This window comes from Pistacia vera, unplaced genomic scaffold, assembly GCF_008641045.1.
Source record: "Pistacia vera cultivar Batoury unplaced genomic scaffold, PisVer_v2 Contig512, whole genome shotgun sequence".
In the NCBI taxonomy this organism is placed as follows: domain Eukaryota; kingdom Viridiplantae; phylum Streptophyta; class Magnoliopsida; order Sapindales; family Anacardiaceae; genus Pistacia; species Pistacia vera.
Genome location: NW_022196349.1, coordinates 1044957 through 1058519, shown reverse-complemented (window position 1 = coordinate 1058519; position 13563 = coordinate 1044957). Strand labels below are relative to the sequence as shown.

Sequence of the window (13563 nt, the reverse complement as noted above, 5' to 3'; positions counted from 1 at the left end):
ATTAAATAATTAGAAATTTAATTAATTATAACATTATATTATACATGTATAATATGATTACTTAATTAATTATAACATTACATTATAATTAAATAATTACTTAATTAATTACAATATTATTATATTACATTATAAACATTAACAATTTATAACATTAAATTAACAATTTACAGATGAATAATTGTTTGTATCTTGGTTTTGATTGAGAAATTTTATGTGAATTATGATGAAATGATTTAATTCAAGTGTTACCTAGAGATTAGAGGATTTATGAGTTACATTGAACACAAATGAATGAGTAATAAAAATTTGTTAGGGGTGTATTTGTAAACTTTTAAGGTATTTTTATCATTTTTTAAATTCATAGGGGGGTAATTGATTTTTTATAGGGAAAAGAACCGGAACCTGCATTTTAGGTTCCGGTTTCTTGAATTTAAGAATCTGCACTTTGCAGTTCCGATTTCTTTTTTTTTGGAATCTGCACTGTACGGTTCCGATTTTGATTCTCCCAAAAAATACAGGGTATCCAGAACTGCTCACCCTTACTTTTGTCCATTATGCCAGGCCACAAAAAACAAGATCCTGAGAGTGTTTTTGGATCATAATTTAGAAATTCATTAATTATTATTGTTATCAATAATTTTAGATAATTCTAACGGTATGACACATTTCTGGCACGCAAACTAATTAACAAAGTTTGAATAAACTCTTGTCTGAGTGAACCACTTGGGAAAGTATCTTAACAGGGCATGCAACTCTATTAATAACCAAAGGGGTGAAAAGTCTTTTCCAACGCAACCTTCCTCTGCCTTCTAAACTCTGAGTATTCTATATATAAATATATCCATACACAATACAAAAAGACCATCTCAATCCAACGAAAAAATTACCGACAAATCACAAATGGTGGCTGAAGAAAGCAGCAGCACTTCTTCATCATATCCGATCAAAACAGTTGTCGTTTTGGTCCAAGAAAACCGCTCATTTGATCACATGCTAGGCTGGTTCAAATCCCTGAACCCAGAAATCGATGGCGTAACCGGATCAGAATCAAACCCAATATCCGCATCCGACCCAAATTCAACCCGTATTTACTTCAAGGACACAGCCAGCTATGTTGACCCCGATCCGGGGCACTCCATTCAAGCCATTTACGAGCAAGTTTTCGGGAAACCATGGAGTACAACGGATCCTGATCCGAATCCAGAATCGGGGCCAACAATGGAGGGGTTTGTGCAGAACGCAGAGAGTATAGAGCAAGGGATGGGAGAGATAGTGATGAATGGGTTTAAACCAGAAGCCTTGCCGGTATTCAAAGAGTTGGTGAAGGAGTTTGCGGTTTGTGACAGATGGTTTGCGTCAATTCCGAGTTCAACTCAGTCAAACAGATTGTTTCTTAACTCAGCTACTTCACATGGAGCTACCAGTAATGATACGAAGCAGTTGGTTGAAGGGTACCCTCAGAAAACTGTGTTTGAATCTTTGGAAGAAAGTGGGTGTAGCTTTGGGATTTATTATCAGTCTTTTCCGGCTACATTTTTCTACAGGTAATTTTTTTTTCCTCTTTTATTATCATCATTGTATAATTCCTGATTTAATTTTAAAGGTGGGTCAATGGTTCATGCAAATTAGTGTTATACATAAACTTTACAGCATGATGTACTAATTGATAATAACTTTATATTAAAAACTTGTTCATTGAGGTTGATTAAGAACCAATAATAAATGAATACATCAAAGTTTAGGTTACATTATTGCTAATCTTATTATTGGTCAATACTTATCTGTATCACTGACCAGCTTGTTCACATTCACACACAAAAAAAAAGATTATAAAAAATTAAGAATATTTTTGGATTCGTTACGCTGAATTTGTCATGTGTTGATTAAATATTATTAATTAATTGGTCTTTTGAGTTTCATAATTTTCAATCTAATAAATCACATGCTGACTCTGTTTATAATGGAGTTGGTGTTAGTGTTCTCCTTCCAGCTGTGCTAAATTATATAATATCTATTTCTTTTTCAAAAGAGAAAAAGACGTTAATCTTCTTTTACTTTAATGAGATAGTTTAAAAAGATTCTGTTTTGCCTCCTTTAAAAACTTAAATGCTTGAACCACCGTCTCTATAATGATAAACAGTGAAAATAAAAAATAATAAAAAGAAAATTATTGTTTAAGGGGCCGGGAGAAATATTCATATAATGGTCGTTTTAATAATTGTCACTTTATTAAATGTTGGGTCAAGTTATAGATTAATTAAACAATTAAAAGAATTTAATTTAAAATGGATTAGGTTAACTAACTTTTAAAGTTGAACCAACCAAATCAAACCTTTCTTTTAAATATTTCTTGTATTCATTGTTTTCTTAACTAATAACCAATATTGAAGAATTTTGTGATGTGAATGTGATGGCAGGAACCTTAGAAAATTGAAATACGTGGATAACTTCCATCAATTTGATTTAAGCTTCAAGAGACACTGCAAAGAAGGGAAGCTACCAAACTATGTGTTTATCGAGCCGAGGTATTATGACCTTTTATCCCTAGCTGCAAATGATGACCACCCAAAACATGATGTTTCTCAAGGCCAGAAATTTGTCAAAGATATTTATGAAGCACTCAGAGCAAGTCCCCAGTGGAATCAAACTTTGTTTCTAATTATATACGATGAACATGGTGGGTTTTATGATCATGTTCCAACTCCAGTAAATGGAGTTCCAACGCCTGATGGCATTGTTGGTCCCGAGCCTTATACCTTTAACTTCGATCGCCTCGGGGTTAGGGTTCCTGCCATCTTAATTTCTCCTTGGATTGAGCCTGGAACAGGTGATGACTCAGAACATAGAAATAACCATAACATCATGTCAACCTTCTTATTCTACTTTGTTTGATTATATGCAGTGTTACATGGACCTTCGGGGCCGTCTCTTACTTCAGAGTTCGAGCATTCATCGATTCCAGCAACCCTCAAAAAGATTTTCAATCTTAAAGATTTTCTCACTAAACGTGATGCTTGGGCGGGTACTTTTGAGGGCGTTGTGAATAGAAACAGCCCACGAACAGATTGTCCAGGTTCTTATTTAAAAGTAATGATATTGTTCCTTACATATCTAATTATATACTTTAATGAAAGAGGAGTGAAAATGTATTGCAGTTACACTGCCGGAACCACAGAAAATGCGAGAGACAGACGCGCAAGAAGACGCAGAACTTAGTGAGTTCCAACAAGAATTAGTACAACTGGCAGCGGTGTTCAAAGGGGATCTTACAAAAGATATTTATCCTGATAAAATTATGGAGAAGATGACTGTTGCAGGAGGCTTAAAGTACGTTGATGATGCATTCAAGAACTTCAGTGATGAGTGCAAGAAAGCGAGGGAAAGTGGAGCAGATGAATCTGAGATTGTTCTTTTACCAAAATCAAAACCACCAACCAAGACAACCTCTACAACTTTTCTTCAGAAGGTATTCTCTTGTTTAGTATGTGATAATTGATTATGCCTACGAGATAAGCATTCATTCCATCGACAATTTGAAGAATTTTATCTCCATGAATCTGTGATAATTGTTTGCTTATTGTTATCTAAGCTTTTTATTGTTTCCATCGTTTTCATTGTATAATAACATCTTTATTCATAATTTTTATTATATCGTTGGAGCAGATATGACATGTTCTTAACCTCCTAAACCATCAACTTTAGTTAGGTTTTTGAGTAAAACTATCTTTGCTACCGTCATAAATCAAGAAATTTACTTCCACTTAATAGCAAATAAATCAAGAAATTTCAAATTGGAGCATTTTAATTTAAATATAATCTAAGATTTTTAAAAAATATAAGATCATAAAATAATAAATCTAAAATATTCAATTAGACTCCTCCTCAGTTGATCTAATTCAAAGAAAATTTTGGTTTTAATAAGCTTTGTGAGACACTCTTACCTGGCACATCATAATCCACCAAATCTGGTCCATTAAACGGCTTGGGTACAGTAGACTCTGTGGAAGAGTTGGGAAAACAAACTAGTCCATAGCAATATAGCATATCAAAAGGATTTGTTGAAATGCCCAATAGCCTTGAAACACTTTAGGCCTATTTGGTTTCCTTCACAAAAATAGGCATCAGACACTTCTACTAAATTAGGGCAAATTTCACAAACTGCCCTGGGTTTTTCTATGGACGGACCTACATTGTGATGAGTGGGGCTTGGTGATCCACTAAAAAATATATTTATCACTAATTTGGTTTGGTTTTTTTCCTTTGACCACCCTGTATTTGTATTAATATATCTAGATTTGACTCTATTGATGCTCGATTTTGATACCAACGATTTCGCGTGTGCAAAGTACTAAGAAGATCTTAGAAATTATACGTGAATTGATTATGAGAGCTGAGTTGGGTACTGTTCTTACAATAGCATGCAAAGACGTAAAAGTAAAGGAGATAGTAAAGATTTTTATAGTGGTTCAGATGCTTAAAGCGAATCATATATCCACTGTTTTCTTTTATATTAGTGTGTTCTTGATTGTTAGCCAAGATTACAACAGGTTGCGAACTACGATCTGGGGTTACAGGTGCTTGGTATTCTAAGGATTCTTGGAGAATATTAAGCCAGTCTTTTTCTCATAGTGTGTCTTTGTTGAATTCAGAGTGTCTAATCCCGATTTTGTGAAGGGGAGTTGTCTATTTATACTCGCTGAGCTCAAGGTAATGATTACATTTATGCAAGTGGGTTGGTGCCGTGCAAATTTCTCATGTCTTTCCATTGGTTAAGAACTTAAGAAATATCCTTAAATTAAATAAAGCTTGGACAGGTGTGCGAATCAAATTTATTCATAGGCAAAACTTGAGTCGGCTAGGTTATTGATAGCTAAATTCTTTCTGTCTTGGGCGACGTGACAGACTCTAGACGGTGTAAAGCCTTCTTGAAATTTGATTGGTGTTTGCTGACATTAACTTATGTTAGCCCTGATTTTTAGGCATAACAGAAGCTCCTCAGTTCTTGAGATTCAAGGAATTAGATCTTGAGAACTTCTTGAGTATGCTGCGATTTGACTTGACTTCGGAGATATTCACTCGAGTTGAGAGCTAGGAATGATCACATTGTTGTAGATGACTTGATGTTGGTTGTTGAGAACTAAAGCTGGTCGCTTCCTATGATCTCTGAGATTCTATCTTGACTTGCAAACTGGTGATAGATCGTGAATTGCGACTTGAGAGTGAGCCATGTGACCTAAGGTGATCGTTTACTAAGATCTGTCGATCTGAGCTTGATCTTGCCTCGAGACATCAGGGAATGCTTTGAACTCTGGCTGTTATTCACGACCTGGGAAACTTAGATTTTCCCGCAACTGAAATTTTTTGAACAATCTTGTTTGGTGTTCATGTTTGGCATGGTGAATAAATGTCTTTTTGAACAACCTCTTCAGATATTATTTGTCGCATTTGACAGCTGGTACAATCAATAAAGTAATCTTTATCTGACATACATGTCACCGTGCACATTAAATGTCAGCCATGAACATTAAATGTTAGCCATGCTGAAACAACATTCTTTCGAGGTGCATTGAATGCAGATGAGATAATTATGCTAGTGATTGCAATTCTCGATAAAGTCATCGTTGATTGGTTTCTACAAGACGTGGAAGTTACTCTTCCTGTGGATTGATGACACGTGGTCGTGATCTATGGTCCAGAATCAACTCCTACCTAAAATTTGCTTATAAAAGCAATTGTATTGTCACCTTCTTCAATTAAAAACCCTAACTTTACCCTATTTTTCAGAGAACTTCGAATTTTTTCAGAGATAGAACTTCATTTTCTTGCTCTAAAAAAATCCTTCATTCTCTTCCAGTTGATGCGAACCCAACGCTATATTAGAACACCCATTTCCGACGACTGTAAGGTAAAGAAATTTCTTTTTTTTACTCATTTTTTCACTTTTTTGTGATTTTTACAGTCATGGCGGTTTGTGGGTATATAGTAGGTTAGGTATGAAGCATTTCTAGGTTGTGCTTGAGACAGTCACCTGAAGGTTTAGAAATTTAGGGTAAAGAGTCCTTGTGGACCATTTTTAGGTGTTTTTAGGGTTAAATGCAAGTCGGCCATGGCAGAAACTATTAAGTTTTCCTCTTCTTCTTCTGAGTCATCGTATGAAGTAGATTTTTCAAGGTTTGAGTCTCCCTTGGTTGTCATCCCTTTACAAACGCTAGAAACAATGGAGTATCCACCAAGAACTGATATGAGGAAAACCGACGGTGAAAGCACATACCACTTGGGTACCTATTTTATGGGTCCTGGAAAGCCTATTATATCAATAGTCATGCCAGAGGAAATACAGAAGGCAATAGACCAATATGCAATCCCAGTAGAAGTAAACCAAAATAGGCAATTTATGGCTCAAGATCCTCTCGAGGGGATGGCTGTGATCTCCGAAGTGATCTTCAAGTGTGGAGTGTTAATCCCATTCCACCTTTTCATCAAGTCGATGCTCGATCATTTCGAGGCCGCGCCATTCCAGCTAATGTCGAACGCGTATATCATAGAAGTTGCTATGTATTTATCGTTCTACGAGCATGAACTTGGAGAGCCAACGGCTTTGGAGCTCGCATGCGCCTACACATTGAAGAAGAGCAAAGATAAAGATCCGTACTACCTCTCCAAACGATCAACGATTGAGGGAGGAATATTTGGTTAACCCAATAACGCAAGAGTTTATGAAACCAAATATTTTTTCTTTAAGTACAACGGGGTCTATAAATTTTAGGAACCGAGTAGGTTTTCCTTTTAATTACAAGTCCCTTGTCATTTTCCTTGTTCTTTTTTCTAAATGTAGACTAATGAGCTCTTTTCTTAAGTAGAAAACAAAGCAACCCCGTTGCAGTTGCTGACGGATCATAGTCGCATTCAAGCTTTTGGTCACCTTCCGAACATTAGTTGCAATGCAAAAGTGCTCGTGACGATAGAGAATCTATGGAAGCATGGTTTCTTTCCCCCCGACGCGTACTTGGATAGTTCAGCTCGTAAGTTTTTCTTTTGCTAAAAAACTTAAGTCTTTTATTTGCTTTTGACCTTATTCGCTGACTGTTCTTGATCTTGATGAAGCAGCCATGTAGCCAAAGAGAGTTAATCAAACAACAGGAATTACATTTCCTAGGGTGTTCAAAGAATCCCAAGCTGAAACGGCTCCGAGCCATGTCCTTGTAGCAGGGACCCAAACTGATGATGAAAGATGCCCAATTGAGGAGCGATATGAGGAAGCTCCCTAACTCGCTGTGGGACATCCCATGAAGAAGAAGACTATGGGCAAGAAGAAGAGGAAGCCAATAATAGCAAAGAGGTCAAAGTCTTCTTTAGACGACCTCGAGGTGATGCCTACTCATATTGCCCCGACTTTAAAGGCTTCTCCGAAGGATACACTAGAGGCAACGTAAGGAAAGGAAGGCGAGGCCACTCAAGAGTAGGCTGAGGAAATTCCTGATCTAAGAGGTCATGATGAGTCGTCTTAGACCTCTTTAGAAGGCTCCCCGATCATCTGCGGCCTGTGACCTTCAAGATATTGGAGTGCCAATCGGGGTCAACCTTCGAGAGGTACATGGCTGCCAGGTCTTCTGATCTTTTAGTCACAACGCTCCAACTGCAAAACCTAGTAGAACACTTATTCCTTTGCGATCTTTGTTAAGCTTTGATCAGAACTTCTTCTTTTTTGGCTAAATCTTATTCGTTTTCTTTTGCAGTCTGTGCTTGCCTTAAACATCGCTCACAACAAGACCAAAATCTTCTCCAGAGAGAAAATTCAAGAAATAAGGGAGAAGATTACCAAGTTGAGGCAAGCCTTTACAGAAGCAAAAGTATCTGCAAGGAAAACACAACAACTGGCAGACACACAGCTAGAGCAAAGAGAAACTGCTTTGAAAGCTATAGAGTTTCAAAAGCAAGAGCTTCAAAAAAAGGATGATCAGATCAAAAAGTTGTAGATGATAGTGACAAGGCTCACCAAAGATCTAAGCTCAAGAGAGAATGAGCTTCAAGAGAGCATAAACCGAGAGAAGGAGACCGAGGTATCTCGAGCGAAACTATGCGCAATCACAGAGAAAAAGATATAGAGCTCAAGATGTCTCATGGCCAGGTCTCTTTATTGACTGAGCATCTACGGCATATCAATATTGAGGTGGAAAAGAAAGTTGGGGAGTGGTCGCTACAAGTTATAAATAAGCTATGAGAAGACAACCCCAACATGAACCTTTATTACCTTCCTGAAAAGTGTTAGGAAACCCTTGCATTGATGTAGCATGCTAAAGAAAAAGAAGATCAGGAAACTCTCTAAGAAGGAGATCACCAGGAATAAGAGAATCCCAAAAGCCAAGCTACCGAACTTGAGGTTGGAGCAATAGAAGCCAGAGGTCTTGAAGTCCAAGAGAAGTGATCGTCCTCCCTTCTACTTGCTTTAAAGAATCTTTTTTTTCTCTTTATTGTTGATTTAGCTCTTTAGACTTCCTTCTTATACATATTTTTGAATATATAGACTTTTTTTCATTTGTGATAGTACTTTTATAATTTAAGCACTTCACTAAATGAATACAATTTTTTTGATCGCATAACTTGTAAAATATTGTACATAACAAGATTATAAAGACTTGAGAGAACGACACAAGTAATTTCTTAAAGAAGAGTAATCTTGTTAATGAAATTTACAAGTAAATCAAGATCGTAAAAATTGTAAAAGAACTTGAAATTTACTGATAATAGGGTCTAGATGTTAAGCATTCCAAGCTTGCGGCACTTCAGAACCATCAAGTCGTTTGAGATGATACGTCCTAGGTCGTATCACCTTAGTGACTTGATAGGGACCTTCCCAATTAGGCCCCAATACTTCTACACTTGGCTCTCAAGTATCGAAGAGTTGTTTGAGGACCAGGTCGCTGACCTTGAAGTCTCTTCTCCTGACTTTCGAGTTGAAGAACCTCTTAGCTCTTTGTTTATAGGAAGATATCTTTAACTGAGCCTTATTGCAGTGTTCTTCAATCAAGTCCAGACTTGCACGCATAAGTGATTCGTTGTCTACCTCATTGTAAAACTCTCTTCGAAAGGAACTAGTCCCTATTTCGACTAGAACCATTGCTTCATAGTCATATGCTAGCAAGAATGGTGTTTCCGAAGTAGAAGTTCACGGAATAGCTGTATATGCCCATAGAACATCTAAGAGATTGTCGGCCCAATTGCCTTTTATAGTGCCAAGTTGGCCTTCAAAATGTGTTTAATGGTTTTGTTGATAGCTTCAACTTGTCCATTAGCTTGTGGTCTTGCTATTGAGTCAAATTTCTTATGAATCCCCAAGTCATCGCAAAACTGTTTGCCGTCCTCATTGTCGAACTATTTCCCATTATCTGAGATAAGAGTATGAGAAATTCCGTAGCGACACACTATATTCTTGAAGACGAAGTCTTTGAGCTTCTTTGTGGTGATCGCGACCAAAGGTTTTGCTTCAACCCATTTTGTGAAATAATCCACTGCAACCATTGCATACTTAATGCCACCTTTACTGATTGGCATGGGACTAATGAGATCAATTCCCCATATAGCAAATGGCCAAGGGTTGGTCATTGTTGTTAATTGGTGAGAAGGAGCTTGCGGTATGTTCACGAATCTCTACCATTTGTCACACTTCTTCACAAAGTTGTAAGTATCTTCATGAAGCAAGGGCCAATAATATTCCTATCGGATAATTTTATTGGCGAGAGATCGTGCAGTGTGATTACCACATATTCTTTCATGTATCTCTATCATGATATAGTCTACATCTTCACTTGTCACACATTAGAGAAGAGGAGTGTTAAATCCTCGTTCGTACAATTGATCTTCGATCAGGGTGTAACGAACAACTCTAGTCTGCAGGAGTCTTGCCTCAGTCTTGCTATTAGGAAGAACCCCTTCTTTGAGATATTGAATGGTTGGAGTCATCGAAGATACAGATTCGGTTGTAGCCACTGCCTAGTTGGGTGAGTTAATGTTGGGAACTGTTAGTGTATGCCCTAGGAATCAATCATGTTGTTGGTTTCGGGGCATTATATCTTGTAAATATTCTTTTAATAATAGAAGAAAGAGTTTTGATTTCACGTGTTGTTTACTGCTTCATTTATACTATTTATAATGCATATGAAATGTCCGGGTGATACGAATCTTTAGAAGATCAAATCATCGAAGCATTCCCTATGTAAGTAATGTTAATTGGGCAATAAAATTGTATAGTAGCCATGCTGAATGCCTCCATTGAATATCATGTGATGGTATTAGTGTAGGTGATTATAAGAGTTATGTCACTAGGGCATTAGCATGGACAAACAGTTAGTGGACTATTTATTGAATATGATCGATTACGATAAATCACATGGACATTTAGAATGTGGTCAATGATACATCATAGGATCGTACTAGTGTACTACTGATCCTTAGACCTGAGACTTCATGGTTGGACTTGACATAAGATGCATATGATTCATATGGTGTATATACAAGAGACTGGTTATGTTTTGTGTAAGAAGCCGATTTGATCATATGTTATTCATGTGCGAGGACAAGTGATGGTCAAGATGGGATCTATTGACTCGAAATAGTTTGGCCCCGAGTTCCTCGACGAATGTCAATAAACATTGGAAAAAGGAAATCTCTAGCCATAGTACAAAATAGTCATATGAAAAAGGAGTTTCATAATGACGCGTTCCATTGTATTGATTGACAATTGGATAAAGATTAAGTTAAGGGTTTTGACATATTATGAACCTATACTTAATCGGATTAGACGACAGATGGATTTTACTACATAAACATACGACCGGCAAAAAATGTTCATTGGAGTTTAACTTCATTGTAGCTTAGGGGTTATGGAGTATTGCTAGATGCCTACCATGATCGGTGGGAGTTTCGATCCTTCAGAGTTATGACGAAACATGTCGGATTGTGATATTAGACCCATGACTAGGTTATAGTGAACATAAGTGGTCACACCTAAAAACCAAGTATGAGAAGAGAGAGTAATACATATCGTTAAATGTTAACGATGTTCAGATGTAAACGTGTGCATATGAATTTATGTATTGGTGAGAAGTGATTACTCACGGGAAGCTAGCACTTACCAATGGTAATAAGGTAATTTGGTCATTACTGGATTAGATTCAATGATGGATTAAAATATATTATTGAATTGGATTCAATAATGGGTTAAATATTAAATGGGATTATTTTATATGCCTTGATTATAAATTTGTTTAAATCGAGGATTTAAAATTAAAGAGTTAATATTAAATTGAAATTATTTCAAGGACTTGAGAACAATTTCAAAATGGTCCTTGAATATAAATAAATGATATTCCCGAAATTTAATCTAATTTTTCATTTTGATTGAAAATCTCTCTCTTGAGCTCTCATGGCTGGCTCTCTCTTCTTCATCTTAGGGCGGACTTTACTTTGAGGATTTTCATCAAATTTGTTGAAGATTTTGAACTTTTTTCAAGTTACAAAAGTTGTAAAGCATAAAAGGTAACAATTTCACCATTTTAGTGTCAATAACATGTTAGGAACTTCGATATATTTGACCGGGATGTTATCCAACACACCGGAGTCTAGCGATGAAGCTATCTTCGCCAAAGCATCTACGATAAAGTTACTATCTCTCTGGATTTGTCTAATTGTATACTGCTTGAAGGGCTTGAGTGCGACTATAGCTTTCTTCAAGTAATTGATCATATTCTCTTTTTTGGTTTGATACTCTCACAATATCTAATTGACTACCAGTTGAGAGTCGCTATTGATGTCGATCACTTCTGACCCCATCTCCTTTGCTAGTAGTGCTCCATACTCAACCTCATTGTTAGTGGCTTTGAATCCAAACCTAAGGGTTCCATAAATACGAGTACCATAGAGGATGATGAGTAGAAGACTGGCTTCGGCTCTTCTTCTATTAGAAGACCCATCAACATAGAGGCCCCATGTTGATAGATTTCGAACAGTCTCTTGGACGACCTCACTAGCTGGTTGATTGAGTTTCCGATCTGGCTGATGGGAGAACTCCGATATGAAGTCAACCATAGTTTGCCTTTTGATTGCTGCTTTTGGCTTGAAATGCATATCAAACTAACTTAATTCCATAACCCACTTAAGCAATTTACCCGAGGCCTCTAGTTTCTGAATGACCTATCTGAGTGAGTAATTGGTTAAAATATAGATGATATAGGCATGGAAATAAGGTCGCAACTTCCTAGAGGTGATTAGCAAGGCAAAGGCTAAGTACTCCATTTCTGGATACCTTAACTCGACGTCTAGTAACCGTTTGCTAGTGTAATGCACAAGCCACAAAATTCTATTTTCTTCTCGAATAAAAGCTATGCTGACTGCAAACTGAGAGACAGATAGGTAGAGAATTAAATTTTCCTTAGAAAGTGGCTTGGATAGAAGATGTGGCTTTCCGAGATGCTCTTTTACGCTCTGAAAAGCTTGTTCACATTCTAGAGTCCATTCGAATTTCTTGTTAGCTCTGAGTACATTGAAGAACGGCAAACAACGATCTGTAGCTCTCAATATTAAGCGATTGAGAGCCCCTATCCTCCCATTCAAGCTCTAAACTTACTTAGGTTTTGTGGGACTCTTCATATCTAAGAGAGCTTGTATTTTCTCGGGGTTGACTTCAATTCCCTAATGGTTAACCATATATCCCAAGAATTTACCTGAGGCTACTTCGAATGAACACTTAAGAGGATTAAGTTTCATTTGTATTTTTGGAGTATATTGAACATTTCTGCGAGGTGAGCTATGTGATTTAAAGCGACATGCAATTTGACCAACAGATCATCGACATAGACCTCCATTGTTTCCCAATCTGCTCGGAAAATATTCAGTTAACTAGACACTAGTAGGTTGCCCCAATGTTTTTTAGACCAAAGGACATGACTTTGTAGCAATAAAACCCTTGATTTATGATGAACCATGTGTACTCCTTATCAGGTGTAAACATCGAGACCTAATTGTATCCTGAATATGCATCCATGAAGCTCAATAGCTTGTGCTCGGAAGTGACATCAACGAGCTGGTCGATTCTGAGCTAGGGGAAATTGTCCTTGGGGCAGGCCTTGTTGAGATCCATAAAATCAACACAAGTTTGACATGATTGGTGCCCTCAATTCTAAAAGTCGCATCCATGGCTCTTCTTTTCTGGCAAACTAGTTTGATCTCACTGTTGATGTTAAGTGCATGACATATGACTTCAGGGCTTACCCCAATCATGTCAGCATGTGTCCAGGCAAAAACATTAATATTATGTTTGAGGAAGCTTGTTAAATTGGTTGCGAGCTAAGGGTTGAGGTTACTTCTGATTCTCAGCACACGAGTTGGCTCAAGCTCGTCAATAGGTACCTCAGACAAAGTCTCAACTGGCCCATTGTATGTATACTCCTCTTACACACGAGGATCAATGTTATCTTTCACTGGACTAGGTTATGGCTTGATCATGTTGATCGTTATTGCATGCTCGAGCTTGCCCTTGGGCTTCGTTTTCCCTTTGCATGCAAT

At 37.1% G+C, this 13563-nt stretch overlaps 1 protein-coding gene across 1 annotated transcript; it reads left to right on the top strand.

Moving 5' to 3' along the window:
* Positions 1-903: 903 nt before the first annotated feature.
* On the top strand, positions 904-3558 carry LOC116106355 (non-specific phospholipase C3-like). Its single transcript, XM_031392708.1, has 4 exons — positions 904-1547; positions 2421-2830; positions 2906-3076; positions 3159-3558. The coding sequence occupies exons 1-4, from the start codon at positions 904-906 to the stop codon at positions 3497-3499; spliced, it is 1566 nt and encodes a 521-aa protein (XP_031248568.1). The 3' UTR covers positions 3500-3558.
* The last annotated feature ends 10005 nt before the right edge of the window (positions 3559-13563 follow it).

Excerpts from the sequence above, each read along its gene's own strand:
- LOC116106355 (XM_031392708.1), top strand. The coding sequence starts at position 904 with ATGGTGGCTGAAGAAAGCAGCAGCACTTCTTCATCATATCCGATCAAA. Across the intron at positions 2,831-2,905 it reads TTGGATTGAGCCTGGAACAG|TGTTACATGGACCTTCGGGG; the intron begins GTGATGACTCAG and ends GATTATATGCAG. Across the intron at positions 3,077-3,158 it reads CCCACGAACAGATTGTCCAG|TTACACTGCCGGAACCACAG; the intron begins GTTCTTATTTAA and ends AATGTATTGCAG.